General features: G+C 44.6%; 1 protein-coding gene across 1 annotated transcript in view; it reads left to right on the plus strand.

Moving 5' to 3' along the window:
- Positions 1-20,643, plus strand: part of SMAD3 (SMAD family member 3) — a 70,232-nt gene that overhangs the window by 31,959 nt on the left and 17,630 nt on the right. The window contains exons 2-7 of the mRNA XM_032232866.1: positions 9,852-10,045; positions 10,565-10,699; positions 11,835-11,909; positions 13,640-13,690; positions 16,525-16,737; positions 18,448-18,585. Of these exons, the coding sequence (XP_032088757.1) occupies positions 9,852-10,045; positions 10,565-10,699; positions 11,835-11,909; positions 13,640-13,690; positions 16,525-16,737; positions 18,448-18,585 (806 nt within the window). The remainder of the gene's footprint in view (positions 1-9,851; positions 10,046-10,564; positions 10,700-11,834; positions 11,910-13,639; positions 13,691-16,524; positions 16,738-18,447; positions 18,586-20,643) is intronic.

Raw genomic sequence — 20,643 nt, forward strand, 5'->3', positions numbered from 1 at the left:
GAAGAATTCCAAGGTCCCTTCCAACTCTGCTATTCTGTCATCTGGATTCCCCCACCGACTTTGCTTATTGGAACCCCTTGGGAGAGTCACAAATATGATCAGATAATCTTCAGGACACTACAACCATTCTGAATTCATGCTGGTTCTTTTGGAGCTCAGGGCACTGCAATGGTCTTAAGAACGTTGACCAGCTGTAAACCACATTTTTTCCAGCACTGTCATAACTTCAAATAGTGTTTCAACAAACGGTTGTAAGTTGAGGACTACTTGTGTGTGTGTTTATGACCCAAAACTCCCAAGTTATAGCTTCATTTTTCCTTTCCTCCATTGTATTCCGTTTATGTGCAGAGAAAATATATGGTTGTCTTGTTGCTGAAATTTTGACTTCTAGAGAAGGAGGGAGGGTGCGAGTAGCCAGCAGGAGTTTCCCTGGACCAGATGGAGCCTGTTTGGAGTATTTTGGGTGTTCTCTGAGAGGAATGACAATTTAAAACAATTTGGCCATGGAGTGACATTCACTTCTTCCCATCATGCCGGAACTTAATTTGCGTAAATTGTGAATCACAGGATGAAGCATTGTTTTAACGAGTGAATAAATAGCAAGAGTATTAAATGTTTTACATTCTCTTGCGTCTTGGGTATGAAGGCCAATGAACTTGGTGTCACTTGTAACTTGCAATAAGTCTTCTTAAATTCACGTAGGACTCAGCTTGCTTTTTACCTATTTTAATCTCAAAGAAACACCATTTTGCATGTTTAAAAAAGCAACCAGATGGAGATTATAATACAGAATTTGCTTGCATCCTATTTAGGTCTAGACGCACCAGTTGTGCATGTACTGAAGGCTAAAACACATGAATGGCTGCAGGAATTGGGTATGTCTAGTCTAAGGAAAAAGAGGACCAGGGTAACATGATAGCAGTGCTCCAATATCTGTGGGATTGCCACAAAGAATAAGGGGTCCATTTATTCTCCAAAGCACCTGAAGGCAGAACAAGAAGCAATGGATGGAAACTAATCTAGGAGAGAAGCAACCTGGAACTAAGGAGAAATTTCCTGACAGAACAATTGAGCAGTGGAATGGCTTTCCTTCAGAAGTTGTGGGTGCTCCATCACTGGAGGCTTTGAAGAAGAGGCTGGCCAACCATTTGTCTGAAATAGTATAGGGTTCCCTGCTTTAGCTGGGGGTTGGACTAGAGAACCTTGAAAGGTCCCTTCCAACTCACTGTTAGTCTGCTACTGCATTTGGCCAAATGGTCTGCGTTTGCCTGATGTATTGGAAACATCCGTTCCCAATTACTTGGGAGAAAATCTTGATCTCCATCAAAGATGCCTCTGTGTGTGTATGAGACAGCGTGAGTCACACAAGTGGAATCATACTCTCCTGAGATCCTCCAGCCAGTTACACGCATGATCTATGATTCTGCACGGTTTGTGCCAGTACTTAAGCCAGAGTATGAAATGGGGAGGATCAGGTTTGTTAATGAAAATGCATTTTAAAAAAGAGGAGTGAACACTTTCTGTGTGACTCCTTCCTTTTCAAGGATCCAATCTGTGTCGGTCACTGGGACCAGAGAATAGCAACAGCACTTAGACTTACATAGCGCTTCACAGTGTTTTTACAGCCCTCTCTGAGTGTTTGCAGAGTCAGCCACTTTCCCCCAACAATCTGGGTCCTCATTTTATCGACCTTGGAAGGGTAGAAGGCTAAGTCAACCTTGAGCCGGTCAGGATCGAACTGGTGGCAGTGGGCAGAAATTGCCCTGCAATACTGCACTCTCACCACTGCGCCACCACAGCTCAGAGAAGGGAAATCAGGAAAGGAAAAAGGAAGGAAGGAAAATATTGTGATAGCAATTATCTAGGGCTTCGCAGTGCTCTACAGCCCTCTCTAAGCGGTTTACAGAGTCAGCCTCTGCCCCAGCAATCCAGGTCCTCATTTTTCGGATCTTGGAAGGATGGAAGGCTGAGTCAACCTTGAACTGCTCAGGATCAAACTCCAGACAGTGGACAGAGTTTGCCTACAATACTGCATTCTAACCACTGTTCCACCACGGCTGTTTTGAGTGTTCGAACTTCTGCTGGAGCCCATCTTCATGGAACTATCTTGTCTCCAGAATGTTTACAATCTACACATTCTGGTGAGGGAGAATTTCCCCGAAGATGAGCTCCGCCATGATTTGCAAAGCTCAGAAGGCTAAAACTTCTGGTTCCGGTGACCGACCCAGATTGGATCCTGCAAAGGAAGGAGTCTCCTCGTCTGCCTTGGGCTTTATTATTGGTTCCTTTTCTACAGGGACAAAGCCAAATGTCCCACACTGGATATCATTTGTGATGGTTTGTTGACTGAGAGTGCCGAAAATAAAAGTTGTTTTTAGAAATTTTAATACTGTCCTGGGGAAAAAAAACCAGTATTCTGGGAAAGTGCAAATCCTCAGTTTTTCTGCATTGTATAAAGAGAGCATCCTTTGCAAGCAAGGTCCTTGTTAAGCTCTTCACCCTTTGGAACTGGGCTTTTTATCTCTGGCTGGGTGGTGAGTCATAATTAAGAAAGCTGGAGCTATAAAACTCACTCGTTTCTCTTTTTTGGTGTGCTTTTCACCTTTGTCTTTGCTCTCCCCTCCAAATGCCTGATTTCAAGAGGCAACAATTCTCCATCCTTTCCTTCTGGAAACTCCACAGTGCTACTTGGCTAAGTGGAGAGTAAGTTTTGGTTTGGGGTCATCAGGTGCATCTCCAGAAAGTGTAGGATGAGGCGTGTGGTCACTGGACAGGAAATTATTCATCCCACACTCCCTTATTAATGAACACTGGCGGCTGGAGATATACAAACATAACTGGTTTACTGTTCCAATAAAGTGCTTTTATGGAGGAAATGGAAAAAGAGTTGTATTTTGCTGTCTTACTGGGGAGTTTATCGGGGAGTTTAGTCTTGCTTTCCTCCTTCCTTAGTGCTTTTCCATACTTTTTTTGGAGGGGGGGAATTGGCAAGTAGGAAATCTCTAGGGAGAAAATTTTGGGGAAAAGTTGTGGGCCTCATCCTAATTTCAAGGATGCCCTTGAAATACTAGTGTAACTCTGCTCACCTATGCCTCTGTTTGGTATTTTATTAAAGTTAATTATGATAAAAATAGAAAAAAGAACAAAAGTTGGAAAGCTAAGAGAAGGGAGAATGAAGGGTGCAAAGAGAATGAAAGGAGAGAAAAGGAAAAGACAGAAGGAAGGAAGAAAGTTCTAACTTTTTTCCATGCAGTAAAATACAAAATTGCTTCGCATTTGTAATATTTCAAACCATTTCTGTAATAACAAAGTCATTCTACTCCTCAAAACCTGAAACCTTAAACCTGAAATCAGTTTAATTATTTCAATTTCAGACAAAAAGTTCAGAAGTGGCTTCCAAATGGAAACAAAACTAGATAGCTTCTTCTCTTTAATTAAGAGAGTTGTGCCATCTCTGCCAACTCCATCACTTTTACCATCCATAGTGCTTGCCCACCACTTCTGCAGCCCGGTTCTGAAGGGGCTGCAGCCTAGAACTGGGCCAAGAACCAGGTGGTTGGTGACACCTGCCCTATACCATTCCAGACAAATGGCTGTCCAGTCTCTTCTTAAAAGCCTCCAGTGATGGAGCACTCACAACTTCTGAAGGCAAGCAGTTCCAGTTCCGCTGGTTAATTATTACAGATAGATACAGATACAGATTAACATCTAGTCCAACCCCCCCCCCCCGCCCAAGCAAAAGACCCTACACCATTTCTGACAGAGGGCAGTCCAGTCTTTTCTTGAAAGCCTCCAGTGATGAAGCTCCTGCAACTTCTGAAGGCAACTTCTGTTCCATTGGTTGATGGTTCTCACTGTCAGAAAATTCCTCCTTATTTCTAGGTTGAATCTCTCCTTGTTCAGTTTCCATCCATTATTCCTTGTCTGGCCTTCGGGTGCTTTGGAAAATAGCTTCACTCCCTCTTCTCTGTGGCAGCCCCTCAAATATTGGAAGACTGCTCTCCTGCCTCCCCTGGTCCTTCTCTTCACTAGATTAGCCACGCCCAGTTCCTGCAACCATTCATCAGACGTTTTTGACTCTAGTCCCCTAATCATCTTGGTTGCTCTTTTCTGCACTTTTTCTAGAGTCTCAAAATCTTTTTTATAATGTGGCGACCAAAACTGGATGCAATACTCTATAGGTGTGGTCTTACTAAGGCTTTATAGAGTGGTATTATTACCTCCCTTGATCTTGATTGTACCCTTCTGTTAATGCAATTTAGGCAGGGACGTGCAGTCAGGGGAGGCAGGGGAGGCAGAGCCTCACTACTGTCACCATGAAAAGAAAAAAAATGTAAAAGGACAAAGGCAAGAGCTGAGGTCAGGCTGAGCTAGTTGCTGCCAGAGTCACCGTGGATGACTCTGCTTAGTGCTTAACTGTTTAAAAACGCCTCTAAAAAAGTGCCCTCTACAGGAGGTGGTAGGGGGAGGGAGAGAAAGAGGAAGGAGGGGAAGGGAGAAGAAAAAGAAAGAAGGAAACTTATTTAGCAAAGGAGAAAAACAAATGCTGTCACTTTAAATTGGAACTGAGCATGCCTGGCTGTGGAATTCTGGGAGTTGAAGTCCACAAGTCTAAAAAAATTGCTGCCTCACCAGCCATAAACCTCACTGCACGTCACTGAATTTAGGATTGCATTGGTTTTTTTGACTGCCACCGCACACTGCTGGCTGCTATTTAGCTGGTTGTCCACTAAGACTCCAAGATCCCTCTCAGAGTTACTGCTATTAAGCCTAGTTTCTCCCAGTCTATATGAGCACTTTTGGTTTTTCTTGCGTAAGACTTTACTTTTCTCTACATTGAATTTCATTTTGTTAGATAAGATTGTTCCCATTGTCAGGAAATTTCTCCTTCGTCTAGGCTGCTTCTCTCCTGATTAGTTTCCCCCAGTTCCTTCTTTGCTCCGTGGTGATTAAAACTCCACATGAAATAGCAGGTTTTTGAGAAGGCAGGAATTCCTACGACATGCTAAAGAACAGCGAACAGGAATCCAGACTAAAGGTACGATCTGAAAGGAAAACAAGGCCATCACAATCTTTGTGAGAAGCTCTTGGATCTGATCCCTTCACAGGCAAGAGTAGCTCTTGACATTTATGGGGCTTTGTTTGATTGCTTTTTTTTAACGATGTTTGCTCTTTGTTGAATTGTTTTCAAGAAACTTGTTTTGATTGCTATGGTAACTTAGGGTCTGCAACACAGCCAACAAATCCATGGGCAGTTTTCAAACTGGACTGGAGTCCCCCAGGAATTGGTCTTGCAAACAATAGTTTTGCCTGTGTTTATAAACATTCTGGAGTAAATGAAGAGCAGGAGGAAGCCAAGTGTGCTGATGATTCCAAATCATTGCGTCTGTAGTAAAACAAAAAACAGATTGAAAGAACTCTTGAGAGAATCTCTCCAAAACGAAGCCAACGGATCTCGAGATGACAGAATAAGAGAATAATAGAGTTGGAAGGAACCTTGGAGGTCTTCTAGTCCAACCCCTCTGCTCAAGCAGGAGACCATATGCCATTTCAGACAAGTGGCTGTCCAGTCTCTTCAGTCTCTCTTCTATCTTCTTAAAAGCCTCCAATGATGGAGCACCCACAGCTTCTGGAGGCAACTCTTCCACTCACCAACAAAAGGTTTCTCCTTAGCTCTAGGCTGCTTCTCTCCTTGATTACTTTCCATCCATTGCTTCATGTCCTCCCTTCTGATGCTTTGGAAAACAGATCGACCTCCCTCTTCTTTGTGGCAGTGTGTGACACAGAAAGATGGCTTGGGGCTCTCTTGACATTTTTGAAAGCCTCTCTTCCTCCCTCTCTCCCTCCCTCCCTCTCTCTCTCTCTCCCTTTTTCCCTCTCTCTCCCCTATCTCTCCCTCCCTCCTTTCCTCTCCCTCCCTCTCTGGAAGCTGACACCCAGTTGCAATCTTAGGAAGCTCTATTATAAAAATAGCCTAAGACCATGGCTTAGATTAGGTATACTGATTGGTTGGATTAGAATTCTGTCTATGGAAGCTAATGGACCCTTGTCACTTCCTGGTTTGGCCCCAAGGATACCCATCCATGCTCCCATCCTTCCATCCATCCAAATGATGCAGCTCATGCTTCTTGAAGAGCCACCCACTATAAGCACCCAGATGCCATCTTGCTGAGTGCCTGGCAGGGAAGCCTTGTTTTCCCAGCTCTCTCCTTCCCCAGACACGACACATGGAGAGGGGGTGTTGCTGGGATGTTGATGTGGTTTGCTTTTAGCTTCTGTCCCCTTTTGCCACAGGAAACAGCATTGCTGACACTGGACCACAATGGCCTCCTGCCTCCTTCCCTGAGCAGGGAAACAGGGGAGTTGCCAGTCAACCACCAGCAGGGGAAACCATGCCAGTTGGCATCCCTTCCACCCAAATGCAGAGCCAGTGAGCCAGAGAGACTACTCAAGTGGTAGTAAGGAAAGGGGGAGTAGGGGGTGGGGCTGCTGGGTTCTGTTGTAGTTGGCACTGGCTTCCAGGTCAATGGCGGACGTTTTCAGGCCATGCTGGCACTTGGCATTGGCAGTTCTCATGCCAATCAAGGAGATCCTTCCTGCTCAGCCCTGTTTGGGCATCTTGTCCTCTACAGACGTTTCCAGGCTAGCAACTTCTCAGGTTGTGTACAACACACAGCATTGGAGTTGTGTCACCAAATATATTTGAATGAATACAAAGCACATGAAGTTAGGGAGATTTTAATCTCAAGTGTTAACACAAACCTGGCAGAAAAATCATAATTGTTAACGGTCTGAATGTGATGGTGAAGACAAGTCCAAAAATACATATTTTGGCGATTTATGAAGAGATTTGGCTTTTCTAGGTCAGCTTTAGAGCAGGGGTCCATAAACTTCGCAACTTTAAGACTTGTGGACTTCAAATCCACAAGTCTTAAAGTTGCCAAGTTTATGGACCCCTGCTTTAAAAAAAAACATATCCTATGTGGATATTGAATTGAATTGAATTGAATTTTATTATTTGTATGCCGCCCTTCTCCGGGAAGGACTCAGGGCAGTGAACAATTCAAAAGGGGAACATAAAACAAAATACAGATAATTAAAATGAGCAAGAGTCACGCAACCATAGAAAGTCGAGAGGGGAGGGAACTCATCAACCCCAGGCCTGCCGGCAAAGCCAGGTTTTGACGGCTTTTCGGAAGGCCTGGAGAGAGGTGAAGGTCCAAATCCCTGTGGGGAGTTCGTTCCAGAGGGCCGGAGCTGCCACAGAGAAGCCCTCCCCCGGGTAGTAGCCAGATGGCATTGGCTAGTAGATGGAACCCGTAGGAGGCCAACCCTGTGTGATCTAATGGGTCTGTGGGAGGTAATTGGCAGCAGGTGGTCTCTCAAGTACCCAGATCCAATACCATGAAGGGCTTTATAAGTTACGACTAGCACCTTGAAGCGTATCCGGAGACTAATCGGTAACCAGTGCAGCTTGCGGAGGATAGGTGTAACGTGGGTGTACCGAGGTGCACCCACAATCACTCGCGCGGCTGCATTCTGGACGAGTTGAAGTCTCCGAATACTCTTCAAGGGCTGCCCCATGTAGAGCGCATTGCAGTAGTCCAGTCTTGAGGTCACGAGGGCGTGAGTGACTGTTGCGAGCGCCTCCCGGTCCAGGTAGGGACGCAACTGGTGCACCAGGCGAACCTGGGCAAATGCCCCCCTGGTCACAGCCGACAAATGGTGTTCTAAGGTCAGCTGTGGATCCAGGAGGACCCCCAAGTTGCGAACCCTGTCTGAGGGGCGTAGATTTTCACCCCCAGCCTGAGTGATGGAATATTGACCAAATTTTGGGGAGGGAAACACAACAGCCACTCGGTCTTGTCTGGATTGAGTACAAGCTTGTTAACCCCCATCCAGACCCTAACAGCCTCCAGGCACTGGCACATCATGTCAACTGCTTCACTGAGTTGGCACGGGGCGGACAGATACAGCTGTGTATCATCCGCATATTGATGGTATTTTATCCCGTGCCGTCGAATGATCTCACCCAGTGGCTTCATGTAGATATTAAACAGCAGGGGGGACAGGACCGAACCCTGAGGAACCCCATATTTCAGGGGTCTAGGGGTCGACCTCTCCTCCCCAACTAACACCGACTGCGACCTGTCCGAGAGGTAGGAGGAGAACCATCGAAAAACGGTGCCTCCCACCCCCACCTCTCGCAACCGTCGCAGAAGGATACCATGGTTGATGGTATCGAAGGCCGCTGAGAGGTCAAGAAGCACTAGGATGGAGGAATGACCTCCATCCCTGGCTCTCCAGAGATCATCGGTCAGTGCGACCAAAGCAGTTTCCGTGCTGTAGCCAGGCCTGAATCCAGACTGAAAGGAGTCTAGATAATCGGCTTCATCCAAGGACCGTCGGAGTTGTGAGGCCACCACTTTCTCAACAACCTTCCCAATGAAGGGGAGGTTGGAGACTGGACGATAGTTGTTAAGAACGTCTGGGTCCAGTGATGGCTTCTTCAGGAGTGGTCTCACCACCGCTCCCTTCAATGCCGGTGGGAAGAAACCCTCCCGAAGAGAGGCATTCACCATCGCCTGTATCCAGCCCCGCGTCACCGCCCCGCTGTTCGCGACCACCCAGGAGGGGCACGGGTCCATATAACGGAATCAAAACTGTCGTGTCAACAAGAGCCTTCAAGAGGCATGATCTTTGCTGATTTTTTAAAAAGGGTCTTTATATTATATAAAACCCAGATTTAATAACTTGTTAAAGATCTGAGATGGTTGTATATTAATACTGTATGATTTTTTTGGTTAAGTTTTATTTTACTTTTATCACTATTATATGTCCTTTTCTTCTGTTTGCATCATCATGTTGATTTGTTTTTGTTTTGCAAATTTACAAATCAAAAAGTATAAAAAGGCCTTGTAGCTTTGGGGGTGGGGTGGAAACACCCCCCCCCCCCCAAATAAACCTCAGGAGACTTTGCAGTAGGCTTGGCTGCGCTTAGGTTCTTCCTTAAGAACAAGATCATAGAAGATAATAAAAAGTAGTATTTCTATTTCTCCTCCCCTCCCCTGTGCATTTTTAGTGATCTGGTAGATCCAGTAAATGTGTAGACCCTGTACATGAGCAGCTGACTTGTTTCGGATTAACAGCTTCTTAAATTATTTCAAGAATACCTTTGATAGTGGCAACTATTTAAATATTTATTATTTAATTTTTTGAATCTTAATCACTTAAAAAGTGAGAGAAAAGATTCAGAAGAAAAGTTACAATGCATATAAAAAGGGAAAAAAGAATCCAGGAACAGGGGATTAGTAGAATAAAATGAAATATGTTAATCCTGGCAATGATATGTAGCCAATTAAGATGTGAATTATATCAATATTATTAATTATGGAGACTAAGTAAAATGTTTATTAAATAAAAGCAGAATTTGAAGATACATGCTACTTATAGAAAATAGATGGAAATTAAATGATAAATTTGGTTTATTTCTAAAAGGATAAATAATAGCATTGTTTATGTGTAAAAAAAATTAAAAGTTGGAAAATATGAGAAGAAAATACGGCTAAAATTGGAAATGGAAGTATAATGTAAAATGAATTATGTATATGTAAGAATGTTAAGGGGAGGAAACCGGACAACACTTTGTTTACAAAAGAATTTTAACAAAATTAACAAAAATAAAAAAAACTTTGTTTGAAAAATGAATACCTTTAATAGTGGCAACTATTTAAATATTTATTAAATTCCTTGAATCTTAATTTTTGATGGTTTACCACCATTTTTAATGGCCAACGAAGACCTTCTAGCCAAGCCTTGTCTCCAACGGTGCCTTTTCTCTCCAAATTCAGGTCTCTGGATGGTCGGCTGCAGGTGTCCCACCGGAAAGGCCTCCCACACGTCATCTATTGCCGGCTGTGGCGGTGGCCAGACCTTCATAGCCACCATGAACTGCGCGCCATGGAAATGTGCGAATACGCATTCAACATGAAGAAGGACGAAGTCTGTGTGAATCCATATCACTACCAAAGAGTGGAAACACCAGGTAGGGTCAACCCAAGAGCCACCAGAGGGGTGGAAGCATAGGGGTCTCACTGTCAGAAACCCAGAAGCCTCAAAGTGGGCTTTCTTTACAATACAATACAACAGCAGAGTTGGAAGGGACCTTGGAGGTCTTCTAGTCCAACCCCCTGCCTAGGCAGGAAACCCTGTACCGTTCCAGACATCTTCTTAAAGACTTCCAGTGTTGGGGCATTCACAACTTCTGGAGGCAACTTCTGTTCCACTGATTAATTGCTCTATCTGTCAGGAAATTCCTCCTCAGTTCTAAGTTGCTTCTCTCCTTGATTAGTTTCCACCCATTGCTTCTTGTTCTACCCGCATGTGCTTTGGAGAATAGTTTGACTCCTTCTTCTTTGTTGCAGCCCCTGAGATATTGGAAGACTGCTATCATGTCTCCTCTAGTCCTTCTTTCTATTAAACTAGACATACTCAGTTCTTGCAACCGTTCTTCATAGGTTTTAGTCTCCAATCCCCCTTTATGATTGGCTGCTTTTCTCCGCAGTATTACCTCCGGTTTTGGTCCCACGACATGCAGAAATTCCAGCCGAATTCCCTCCGCTCGACGATTACAGCCATTCCATTCCCGAGAACACGAATTTCCCAGCTGGCATCGAACCTCAGAGCAACTACATTCCAGGTATGAGGAAGTGGGAAGGGGCTTCCTTTTGAGTCCCAGGAACCTCTCTTCACTTTGGCACGGTGGGGGCGGGGGGGCTTCAGGTCTTTTCACAGGCAGCAGGCAAAGGAGAAAAATGCCCCTTCTCTGCCCGCTCTCTTGCTATTTACCCCCAGGGGTGAAATCCACCTGGTTCGGCTGAATCAATAGGGACGATTGTCGTTGGTTCTACGAACTGGTAAAAAAAACCTTCCGAGGCTCAGCTGTGAGCCGTGCGATTGTCAGAATCTTTCCCCCCCACTTTTTGAAGCATTTTTTTCCTGCCGGTTCAGGCGAACAGGCAGGAAAAAAAATGCTTTCAAAAGTTCCGATGATTGCACTGCTCACAGCTGCTCCACGCGATGGTTGAATCTCCCCCCCCCCCCACTTTTTAAAGCATTTTTTTCTTACCTATTTGCCCAAACGGGCAGGAAAAAATGCTTGAAAAAGTGAAAAAAAGCTGGCCACTCAGTCACATGACACCCCCCCACCAAGCCACGCCCACGGAATCAGTGGCAAAAATTGTTTTATTTATTTTTTTGTCACTGGTTTTGTGGTTAACCTGCTAATTATGGGTGTGAGAGGAGGATCCTTTTGGAAAGTATTGACCAAAACCTTCCTCCCTTCTGGTGGACTTCCTACTCCAGGGCCTCCCTCTGCTTATCTACACCACCAGTTCAATTTCTTTCCAACCCCGACCTTCCACTATTCCCTGGTGAGCGTCACATCTGTTAGCAGATGTGCTTATTTCACAACCAGGGGTCACATTTTGCAGGCAAGAGGAGGAAGAGAAGGAGGAGGAGGAGGAGGAGGCCTTCTCCTGCGTGATCCTAGGCTGCAGATTTCCCCCTCCCCCCAACCGGAGCTCTCCTGACTTCTCCTCTTAGAAAAGTCACCAAGAGGCGTCTGCCTTGCCAGGCGTTTTAATAATTTGTTAACGTTTTTATTAGTTTTGAGTCATGCTTTCTACTTGGTATTTGGATTTTGGTTGGCCTGTCTTGGGATCTTGACTGAATAGAAAAACAGACGGGACATCTGATAAATAGCTTGGTGCGGTTGGGAATGGGGCGGCTTTTGTAAAAGCTCTGTTTTAATTTTTCTCTCCCTCCCTCTTCAGAGACACCGCCTCCCGGGTATCTGAGTGAGGATGGAGACACCAGCGACCATCAAATGAACCACAGTTTAGATGCAGGTAAATCACAGCTGGGAAATTGTTTTTGTGGGATTAAATGAAATGGTGCTCTTGTCTCGCAACTTATCTCTGGCCAAGTCTTGAAAACTCATCCCATCCCTCAGGGGATTCTTTCCTCCTCTCGCTTCCTGGTCTCTGTGATCTTGCCTCCTTGCCCCACCCCCTCACCTCCCCACCTTGGTCTAGTTCAGGGGGTCTGCAACCTTGGCAACTTCCCAGAAAAAGAAAGAAAGAAGAAGTTATAGCAATGGTGGCTGGTAGGAACAATCAACCCAAAGACATTTTTGAAGGCTTTTTTTTTAAAGGTCCATGTAGATTTTTTTAGGCACCCAGGATGAAATATTTTTGCTCTGTACAGTTTTAACCATTGGTGTCTTCTAGTTCAGGAGTCTCCACCTGGCTGGGGAATTCTGGGAATTGAAGTCCGCCAGGCTTAAAGTTGTCAAGGTTGGAGATCCCTGTTCTAGCTCCCTGGGGAAAATTGTTGCTGTTTTCACTGACCTTATTTGTTCCAGATATGCTGGGTTTGTGCTTATATTGTGTCTGGGAGTTCTGAGCATCCTAGCCTGTTGGGTAATTTTAGGGTAACTAGGTCTTTTATGGTGAAAACTTAATTTCTGGGTGCAGGGAATTCCCATTCTTTAAGGTTCTCTCCTTGAAACACTACATTTCTACAAGTTTGAGTGGGCCACCTTACGTTGAAAGATCTGGTCACCCAAACCCAGTCATAATTGGATGGTGTGCTCTCCCAGATCAATGAAACCAGACCTATTCTGCTTTTGATTACTTATTCACTGCTGGAAGGACAGATTTTGGAGAGCCCATGCGAGTCTTAACATGAACAATGACTGGCTGGGGAATTCTGGGAATTGAAGTCCGCCAGGCTTAAAGTTACCAAGGTTGGAGAGCCCAACATTTTCTCCTTCTCTGCCCAGGAATTATTCTTCCTGCTGCAGCTGACGCTGACAAGGAAAGCCACAGTCCAGGGTTCAAGCCCAGCCATGTAGGGAGGAGATGCACATTGAACAGGCCTTAATCTTGGCTTCTTAGCTTAGTTAGGCAGCAAAAACAACTCTCTGATGGCGATTTCTCAAGAAGAATATTAGCCTGAGAGAGCCGCAGTTCATGGCTGGGGAGAACGGCACTGTACTGCTGATAGAAGTCACGAAACATGACAACTATATCTAAAATAACTATTTCTAATCAGAAATGACTGAATGGGAGTACAAAACCCAATTCTGCTTCTCTCCAATTTTAGTTCCATCTTTGCCATCTGCAGTTCTCCAGAAAAAAATGGGGAAGTCCATAAATAGAGGGAGGCAGATATTCCTTGAATTTGGCAAATGGCAAAATGAACCTTGTTAAAGTTGGTTCCCCCCTCCCCCCGTCGCAAGCCTGAATTAGAGGAGGTGATATAGCTTTGCTTTCTGCAATGTTCACCCAGTCCTAAAGCAACCTGGACCCACCGAAGCATTTAAGATCACTTTTTGGATTCTAGAACTGTAAACGTAGAGTTTCCTTGAGGAAGCGTTGTGGAGATTAATGAGACCCACACTTAAAATTTAACCAATTTGTACACTGCACCAAAACACTTTGGCTTAGCATGTGAAGACAATTCCTGTGGCTTATTCAACAGATCACAATTATGCAAACTTGGGGTTAGTGCAATGTGTGATCTGAATGACAGTCTGTCTGAGAGTGGCTCATTGAATTTCCTTCTGCCCCGCTAGGTTCTCCAAATTTATCTCCGAATCCGATGTCTCCTGCACACAGTAATCTGGGTAAGTGTAGCATGATGTGGGGCCTTTGATTTTTACCCTGGGAGCTGAAGGCAGAGTCACAGAGGGTGCTGCACAACTGTGGCTTTAATTGGGACCTATTGTGAAAAAAGACTCAACATTTAGCATTCTCATTCCACTTTCACTCCCAGTTAATAGATTTGTCAGGTTGTATTTTCTCTTGAAGTTCTGCCACCTGTTTCTCTCTGGGACAAGATGAATGTACGTATCCGAAGGAAGCAATCCACTCTGAGATCACTTCCAGTTCTCTTAAAAAAACTATTTTGGTTCCTGATTGAGAAAACAGATGTGCGGCAACTAGCCAGCTCTTGAATCTTGCATGAATATGATTTAAGTAACAAATGTCTTGTGGCATTTAGCTCGCTCTTGTCAACATCCACTGAAAAGAGGCTCACAGACACCAATAACATTTCGCTCAACTCGGTTTGGCTTGGAGATGCTGCCCACTCAACCTCTACTGGACTGCAGTCCAAGTTCTCATCCACCATTTGGTTGTATTCATTGACAAATCTGGAAGCTGTTGTCATTTTCAGTGTTTCAACCCCATGTTGGATCATCCAATGAAATGTTAAGAGTGGTGGATTCAAGGCAGGTATACTGATGTTGTTCACACAATGCAGAGTTAAACTAAACTAAGCCCGAAATATGGTGGGAGCAGATCTTTGGTGGCTTTAAAAGAGAATTACGCCAATGAATGGAGAATAAAGCTGGTCATCCAATGTCTTTCCGTAGCAATTTGCCTCTTACTTTGGATACAGAAAACTCATGTATTTTGCTGGAATGTCTTTAGTCTCATCTTTCCAAAGTTATGAGCCCTGGTGGCACAGTGGTTAGAAAGCAGTATTGCAGGCTAATTCTGCCCACTGCCAGCAGTTCGATTCTGAATGGCTCAAGATTGACTCTGTCCTTCCGAGGTCGGTAAAATGAGGACCCAGATTGTTGGGGGCAAGAGGTTGATTCTGTAAACTGCTTACAGAGGGCTGTAAAGCATTTTGAAGTGGTATATAAATATAAGGGCTATTGCTATTGGCCAGGGTAGGAGCAAAAGCTGGACTTCTGGGCGGATCCACCACCTTTTTATATGTCTATTCTAATTAGTAGCAATTATCTCCAAAACTTTGGTAAAACTTGGGTCAGACAAGCGTGCCATGCATCATCATTGTGCAATATGGTAGCAGCTCCAAACTGCATCATCAACCGGCTGCAACCCTTCCATGCCTTGGAATGAGGTTGAATGTGTTGAGTGACCAGCAACATTTTTGGACAGGAGTCAAATACTTCAAGATGGTGGCTGCTGCGATGTGACTAATGCTTCTCTACTTCTGCATGCGATAGTGCACATACTGAAGAGGTGGCTGTTTGTGCCACTGTGGTCATCTTCCTAATTTTCTGACACCCCGTCCCCCTTTCCCATGCCACTGTGCACAGCATGGGTGATTTCCCAGAACACCCTTTTCCTGGACCAGTTAATTATGCACATTGCAAAGAAGCCAGAAGGTGGCTTGGTTTTGACCTCACAATTTGTGTGAATCTGCCCGTTATAGTTTAGTTTTAGTTTAGTTTTATTGATCTTGTTTGCAAACCAATTGCTATATTTTATATTCGAAAGCCTAATTTAAACCCAAAATGTTGGTTTATATGAGCCATGGTGGCGCAGTGGTTAGAGTGCAGTACTGCAGGCTTCTTCTGCTGACTGGCGGTTGACTGCAATTTGGCAGTTCAAATCTCACCAGGCTCAAGGTTGACACAGCCTTCCATTCTTCCAAGGTCAATAAAACAAGAACCCAAATTGTTGGGGGCAAGAGGCTGGCTCTGTAAACCACTTAGAGAGCGCTGTGAAGCACTGTGAAGTGGTATCTAAGTGCTATTGGTATTATTCAACAAACCATGATTTGGTTAACTGGAGGGCATGTATTGGATGTCTAGCTTAGTTGAGGGATGCCTGTGTATCATTAGAAAAATAATTGCTTGTAATGCAACCCTTCCTCCTCCTGGATCTTACTAGACTCCTTGAAGAACTAAAAATACAGCTATTCCTTGACTTACAACCACAGTTTCTGTTCTAAACAAGACAGTTAAGTGGGTCTCACCTGATTTTACTACCTTTTTTGGGCTACAATACTGTTATAATAATTAACAGAATAAAAGAGTTGGAAGGGACCTTGGAGGTCTTCTAGTCAAACATGCCTGCTCAAACAGGAAACCCTATACATTTTCAGACAAATGGTTGGCCAATCTCTTGAGACTAGAAAGAGTTCAGAGAAGAGCAACCAAGATGATTTAGGGGGCTGGAGGCTAAAACATACGATGAACGGTTGCAGGAATTTGGTATGTCTAGTCTAGTGAAAAGAAAGGGTGACATGATAGCAATCTTCCAATATCTGAGGGGCTGGCAAAGAGAGGAGGGATCAAGCTCTTCTCCAAAGCACCTGAAGGCAGGACAAGAAGCAACAGATGGAAACTGATCAAGGAGAGAAGCAACCTAGAATTAAGGAGAATTTTATTGACAGGGAGAAGAATTAACCAGTGGAACAGAAGTTGCCTTCAGAAGTTGTTAGTGCTCCATCACTGGAGGCTTTGAAGAAGAGATTGGCCACTTTTCTGGAATGGTATAAGGTCTCCTGCTTGAGGGGGGATCAGACTAGAAGACCTCCAAGGTCCCTTCCAACTCTGCTCTTCTGTTATTCTATTATTCTGACTACCTGTAAACATTTTACTTATAAACCGAGGACCACCTGCACACATTTTTAAGCCGCTGGTAAAACTGTACATGTGAGAAGAAGCAAAGTTTATCTTCTCCACTTTTTTCTTTGCAGATCTCCAGCCGGTCACCTACTGTGAACCTGCCTTCTGGTGCTCCATTTCCTATTATGAGCTCAACCAGCGAGTGGGAGAGACATTCCATGCTTCTCAGCCCTCAATGACCGTGGATGGTTTCACGGACCCATCAAATTCAGAGCGCTTCTGCCTTGGCCTGCTTTCCAATGTCAACCGCAATGCAGCAGTGGAGCTCACCAGGCGGCACATTGGTAGCTTCCATCACCTTGTCTTTGGGGGAGGGGGCTGGAAAGGGGGGTGGGGGTGGAAGGGACTCAGGCCCTGCATAAACAACTCAGCCAGGAGAGTTTAGCCTTTAGGACACACATAGCTTTTTTGCTTATCTTAAGTTGGGGGTGGGGAACTATGGCCCCTTTATTATCTGTGGACTTCAACTCCCAGAATTCTTCTCAGGAATTCTGGGAGTTGAAGTCCATGGATCATAAAGGAGCCATACATGCCAGACTGGCTCAGGAATTCTGGGAGTTGAAGTCCACAGGTTGTAAAGGGACCATAGTTCCCTACCCCGTCTAAAGTGATGCTGTATATTTAATCACAGACTGTCTGACTTTATTATCTTTCTTGTTTATATAATAAACTTAATGTTTGGAAGGCATCAACTTTTCTGTGATTTTCATACAGGCACGCTCTTTAACTCTGTTTATTACAGCTGGCTCTCTCACCAACACAAATGGAAAGCTGGACTCCCTTTCACAGGATGAGAGCAACAACTTTACAAACCAGTCTCTCAAAATGTCCTATCCAATTCTGAAAAAGTTGTGTTTCTTAGTGGTGCTCTTTTTGAGTCATGTGAACAAGTCATAACATTTTTTTTCCAGCAGGCAGCAGTTTCTTGGAGTCAATGAACAGAGGGAATTAAGTAGAACTGCCATGCTTTGGAGATTCCAAAAAAACCCAAACAAACTTTGTTCCAGCTGTAGTGATTTCATCAGTTTTGGACTTTTTAAATAATGGAATTTCCATCAGTGCCTCTTCCTGGAGGCTACAGAAAAGGGGGCTGACTTATTAGAAAGCAACTTATGGCCTAAGATAACTTGCATATGGTAGTGGCTATAGCACAGAGAGGGCACATTGCAGATGTTTCAGACTATGCTTCCCATCAGCCTTTAGCCACGTTGGTGAGAACTGAAGCCCCAAATTCCTGAGCAGCATCAAATTGCCTATCCCTGGGATGCAGAGGGGTCAACTTCTGTCCAGCTCTCAATTTCTCCTCCCGTGGTGAACCAAGATACATAATTCAGCCCAGACTTCTCACTGCATGGCCATCAGAATCAGTGGTGAAATTCAATTTTTTTTACTTTTTACGTTATGTGGGTGTGGCTTGGTGGGCATGGCAGGGGAAGGATATTCCAAAATCTCTACTCCCTCCCCACTCTAGGGCCAGCCAGATGTGGTATTTGCTGGTTTTCCGAACTACTCAAAATTTCCACTATCGGTTCTCCAGATCCTGTCAGAAACTTCTGAATTTCACCCCTGCTCAGGATATCCCAAAGGTGTTTTTTTCAGAAGGCAACTGGACTTTCTTGGTTGTTCCTTGAAAATGTTTCACCTCTCATCCAAGAAGCTTCTTCAGTTCTGGACGTTTTCAAGGAAAAACCAAGAAAGTCCAGATGTCTTCTGGAAAGACACCTTTGGGATATCTTAATGGCCATGTAGAGAGAAGAAAAACACCTTTGGGACAACCAGGACCTGGATGATTGAGACTCTCCATAGACATAGTCAAGATAGGTTACAAAACACCACATAAGTTGCTTTTTGGAAGAAGGTTGCAAAGATCTTCGGTGTCTCTTGATGCCTGGGAGGGAGGGAGGGAAGACCCAAAGGAATCCTTCTGGGCTTTCAAAAAGAGATGGAACTCTTTGTCTTCTTTGCTGTCCTGATGTTGAACTTGTGTTTTCTAGGGAGAGGAGTGAGGTTGTATTACATTGGAGGGGAAGTTTTTGCCGAGTGCCTTAGTGACAGTGCTATATTTGTCCAGTCCCCCAACTGCAACCAGCGTTATGGCTGGCACCCAGCCACTGTGTGCAAAATACCACCAGGTAATTTATTTTGACTCTGCTTCCCTTTTGTGTCTTATGTCTTTCCCTGTCACTTTTGTCCGGTGAGTTGGCTCAGAGGACTGACTCTGTGGTAGAGAATCTGTGCAGTTGAGAACCACAGACGGATTTCCATAGGAGATTCTATCTCTGTCTCTCTCTGTCTAACTGTCTCTGCTTCTGTCTGTCTGTCTCTCTCTCTTTGTCTCTCTGTCTGTCTGTCTATCTCTGTCTGTCTCTGTCTCTGTCTTTTCAAGAACTTGGAAGACCTTATCCAGTTTTGCAAAACAATTTGCATTCATCACCTTTTTGGATAAGTTTAAACTAGTTGACAGTTTCTGTTGTTGGGTTTGATGGAGAATTAGAAGGATGTTTTTTGTATGATCTGGAATTGCAGGAGAATTCTATCCAAGAATCTCTGAATAAGGGGCAGATCTCGGATTATAGGCCAGGAGTGAGCAACTATGGCAAGCGAACTTCAGTTCGGAGAAGTTGGGAATTCTGGGAGTTGAAGTCCTCAGCTCATAAAGTTGCCATCGTTGCCCACCCCTGGATTAAACCTTACCTAACTGGTATCCTTCAGATGTATTGGCACTGCAGTCAACAAGTTTATGCACAACTTTATAGTGTTTTTTGGACTATAAGGTGCACCGGTGTATAAGACGCACCAAGATTTCAAAGAGGTAAGTAAGAAAAAAAAGCGGCTAGAAAACAGAAGCCAAAACAGAAAATAGAGAACGTAAATATAATGGTGATATAAACAATATTATAAGTGTTAGTACTACTGTTATTATATTATTGGACAAGGTAAAATCATAGGAAGGCAATGCAGAATGGAGAACTATAAAGGCTAAACTTGAAAGCCGATACAGAAGGCTGTATAATTACTTTATATTGTTACGTATGTTTTGTTTTTTGTTTGTTGTTGTTGTTGTGTTTTTCTTTCTTTTTAAAGATTAAAATGTTTAATAAAAACTATTTTTTTAAAAAGAAAGAAAGAAAGAAAGAAAGAAAGAAAGAAAGAAAGAAAGAAAGAAAGAAAGAAAAGTTTTGTCCTCCCTGGCCCCCAGAAGCATTCTGTAGGCTTCAGCAAGGCTGGGGAAGGGAAAAACGACCCCGTTTTTGCAAAAAAAAACCAGCCCAGTTTTTGCCCATTTTTCACAAAAATAGAATGCGGGGGCCAAGCTTTGGGAGGCCAAAAATGGCTGTATTCAGTGTATATAACTAAATAGGAGGGATACGGGCGATCCGCTGCAGGGCAGGGCTGAGGATGACGTCCAATTCCTCGCAGACAAGGTTGCTCGGTTCCGGGCGGACCTGGACTCCAATTCTGCAGAACCAGCCGAGGCACTAAGGGATAATCTGGTAAGCCATCGCTGGATTGAGTTTCAAGCTGTTACCCCTGAGGATGTGGACAAGGCGATGAGAGCTGTAGGTGCCTCCACATGTGTGCTGGACCCGTGCCCCTCCTGGCTGTTTGTAAACAGCAGAGAGGTGACACGAGGCTGGATCCAGGCGGTTGTTACCGCCTCTCTACGGGAGGGGGTCTTTCCCCCCGCTTTAAAGGTGGAGGTGGTGAGACCCCTCCTGAAGAAACCATCCTTGGATCCAGCCGTTTTAAATAACTATCATCCGGTTTCCAACCTCCCCTTTGTGGGGAAGGTTGTTGAGAAGGTGGTGGCCTTTCAGCTCCAGCGGTCCTTGGAGGAAGCCAGTTATCTCGATCCATTCCAGTCAGGCTTCAGACCTGGCTGCAGCACAGAAACCGTTTTGGTCGCGTTGACCGATGATCTCTGGAGAGCCAGGGATGGAGGCCACGCCTCCATCCTGGTGCTCCTTGACCTCTCGGCGGCTTTCGATACCATCGACCATGGTATCCTTATGCGACGACTGCGGGAGGTGGGGGTGGGAGGCGCTGTTTTACAGTGGTTCTCCTCTTACCTCTCGGACAGGTCGCAGTCGGTGTTAGTCGGGGGGCAGAGATCAACCCCTAGGCCCCTAACGTATGGGGTGCCGCAGGGTTCGGTCCTGTCCCCCCTTCTTTTCAACATCTACATGAAA

This window comes from Thamnophis elegans, chromosome 16 (assembly GCF_009769535.1).
Source record: "Thamnophis elegans isolate rThaEle1 chromosome 16, rThaEle1.pri, whole genome shotgun sequence".
Classification (NCBI taxonomy): Eukaryota; Metazoa; Chordata; class Lepidosauria; order Squamata; family Colubridae; genus Thamnophis; species Thamnophis elegans.